This window comes from Galeopterus variegatus, unplaced genomic scaffold (assembly GCF_000696425.1).
Source record: "Galeopterus variegatus unplaced genomic scaffold, G_variegatus-3.0.2 Scaffold711, whole genome shotgun sequence".
In the NCBI taxonomy this organism is placed as follows: Eukaryota; Metazoa; Chordata; class Mammalia; order Dermoptera; family Cynocephalidae; genus Galeopterus; species Galeopterus variegatus.
Genome location: NW_007726822.1, coordinates 309,522 through 312,146, shown reverse-complemented (window position 1 = coordinate 312,146; position 2,625 = coordinate 309,522). Strand labels below are relative to the sequence as shown.

At 61.8% G+C, this 2,625-nt stretch overlaps 1 protein-coding gene across 1 annotated transcript in view; it reads left to right on the top strand.

The window, feature by feature from the left end:
- PLEC (plectin) overlaps positions 1 to 2,625 on the top strand; it is a 72,486-nt gene that overhangs the window by 6,422 nt on the left and 63,439 nt on the right. The window contains exon 3 of the mRNA XM_008571697.1: positions 1,046 to 1,244. Within this exon, the coding sequence (XP_008569919.1) occupies positions 1,046 to 1,244 (199 nt within the window). The remainder of the gene's footprint in view (positions 1 to 1,045; positions 1,245 to 2,625) is intronic.

Genomic DNA, 2,625 nt, shown 5'->3' with positions numbered 1-2,625 from the left:
GGTGGAGGAGCGTGGGGGGCGGGACGGGTGGCGCCCCCGGCGCGGTGCCTGCTGTCTCCTCCGCAGCCCCTGGCCTGAGGGCGGAGGCACAGAGCCCACATTGTGCCCCCACGCTACCCCACCCCCGCCGAGACAGAGCCCCATTCACCTCCCGCACGCCAGTGCTCTCGGGGACGGGGAGCCGAGGAGTGCGCACGCAGGGGTACGCGGTGCGGGTGTGCGCGCCGCGCGGGGTGGGCTGCTGGAGCGGCGGCCGGGCGCTCACGCAGCCCACGCCGCTGCGGCTCCTGCTATTTATAGGACTCCACTGCGGAGACCGAGGTGGGACCGCGCGGGGCTGTAGGTGGGGTGGCGTGAAGGGGAGTCCTAGAGACAGCCAGCTTGGAGGTGCAGTGCCAGTGTCCAGAGGATGGGGTTGGAGGTCCTTCCCTGATGACCGGGTGAGGGCAGGGGCGGTGGTCGGTGTTTGTGGGGGGCCTGGCTTACCCGCTGATTAGCGGATTACAGGAGAGGGTTTAGGACAAAGGGGTGGAGGTCAATGTCTGAGTGAGAGGGTAGGGCGGTGGGTCAGTGCCCAAGTGGAAGTAATCACCCCTTTTCCTTTCGTTCAGTAGGGTGGAGGGTGCAGCCAGTGTCCTGTGATGGGGTCGGCCCCTGGGTGATGTGGGTGGGTGGGTCGTGTTTGGATGACTAAGAGAAGAGAGTGTCAGTCAGTGTGCAGGGCTGGGGCTGGAGAGGGTGGATCAGTGTCCTGGCGATAGACTGGAGGGGGCGAGGTCAGGCCCGAGAGGGGTCACTGTGTGGGGATCTGAGCTATGGGCTGAAGGCGCAGGCCATTTGTGGGTGGGGGAGAGGGTTGTCAGCGTCTGGGTTGAAAGCGGGGTGGGGGTGCATGAGGCAGGGCCTACGTAGGGGTGTGGGTGTCAGTGTCCGGGAGATAGCAGGGTGGGATGAAGTCGACGTCTAGGTTAAGAAGGTGGCGGGTCAGCGTGCGGTATCAGCTGCCTCCATGGGCAGAGCTGTGACCCTCCTGCTCCCCCTCCAGGAGGCCATGTCCGGCGAGGACTCCGAGGTGCGGACTGTGGCTGAAGATGGCTCCAACGGAGGCAGTGGCTCTCCCAGCCCTGGGGACACACTGCCCTGGAACCTTGGGAAAACGCAGCGGAGCCGACGAAGTGGAGGTGGCTCTGGGGGCAATGGCAGTGTCTTGGACCCTGCGGAGCGGGCAGTCATTCGCATTGCAGGTAACGCAGAAGGGCTTTGTCTGTCCAACTGGTAAGCACGTGCTTGATGACTGGGCACCTGCTGTGTGCTGTGTGCAGGTGTTCAGACTGGATGAGAGGTGCAAGGAGACCTTCAGGTCAGGGAGGGCTTCTCCTGAGTGCAGACAGCACAGCACCACCTGCTGGTCCTGCCAGGCAGCTGCCTGTGGCCCAAAGTTGGGCTTCATGACAAGAGTCCAGTGTCCAGATGCCACAATGATAATTTCTTGTGCTCCCGGGGCAGAGTGGCCCACCAGACCCCCTGGTCTTGGCTGCTACCATGGGGGGTGGATGCGAGCCCGTAGAAGCACGACAGAAGGGGGGGCTCAGTTGTCGAGAGCCAGGGTGTGGCGTTGTCCCCCAGTAGCTGCCAGTCTGGGGAGGAGGTTTGGAAAGACCCAATGAGAGGCCTGGGGGAGGGGCAGGCATCTGGAGGGCAGCCCCTCCCCTTGGGAAGTGGGTGACCTATGGCTGGAGGCCATCAGCAGGATGTGCTGGGAAAGGGAGGAGCCAGCTGAAGCTCAGGCTGCAGAGAACTGACCCCACTCCACAGACTAGGACCCCCTCAGGGATGTTGCGGCCTCTGGAGGGCAGGGTGGGTCCCTGCAGGAGGCCAGGAGGGTGGGCCCAGGTATGTTGGGAGAGGGCTGGAAGGCCGTGGCAGAGCGAGGAGGTGAGGGTGGAGGCGGCCAGCAGCTTGGTTGGTGGAAGCAGCAGCTTGTGGCAGCAGAGAGAAGCAGAAAAGAGTGAAGAAGACTGTCCCCACCCTGCCCCCAGCCTCAGGGGGCCAGCGTGGGTGTTGCCTGACCTTCCAGTCTTTTTCACTTGCAGATTTTAAAGAACAAGGTCATTCTTTTCCCACTTGAAAGGGAATGTCCTTCCCCATCCCTGGACCATCCTCAGCATCACCTTCAAAGTTGCCGAGGGGCGGTGGGGGGTGCGGGCATCTCAGCAGCCTGTTGCTGGTTGTGACAGTCTTCAGCTTTCACTGCCACTAGCTGTGCTGCAGCCACCACCCATGGCAGGGTCTTTGTGCGCCTGTCTGATGATTTTCTTAGGACTGATTCCTAGAAGCGGGGCTTCTGGTCACAGGGCGTGTGGCATTTAAGGTTGGACAGAAACACTGCCGGGGGCTTCCAGAAAGAACATTCGACACCCCTGAAAGACTGGGGGGGGCTTTGCCAACCTGATGGTGGAAAAGAACTTTTTTTTATTACCAAGCATTTTTTTCTTGTTGCGCATGAGGGGACCTTTACATACTGAAGATACCAACTCTATCTCCAGTGTTGCAACGGAAAAATTCCAAGTAGCAGCGGAGAGCGAGGGAGGGGCCGCCCGGGCGGCCAGGTGAGGTCGCGGGCTG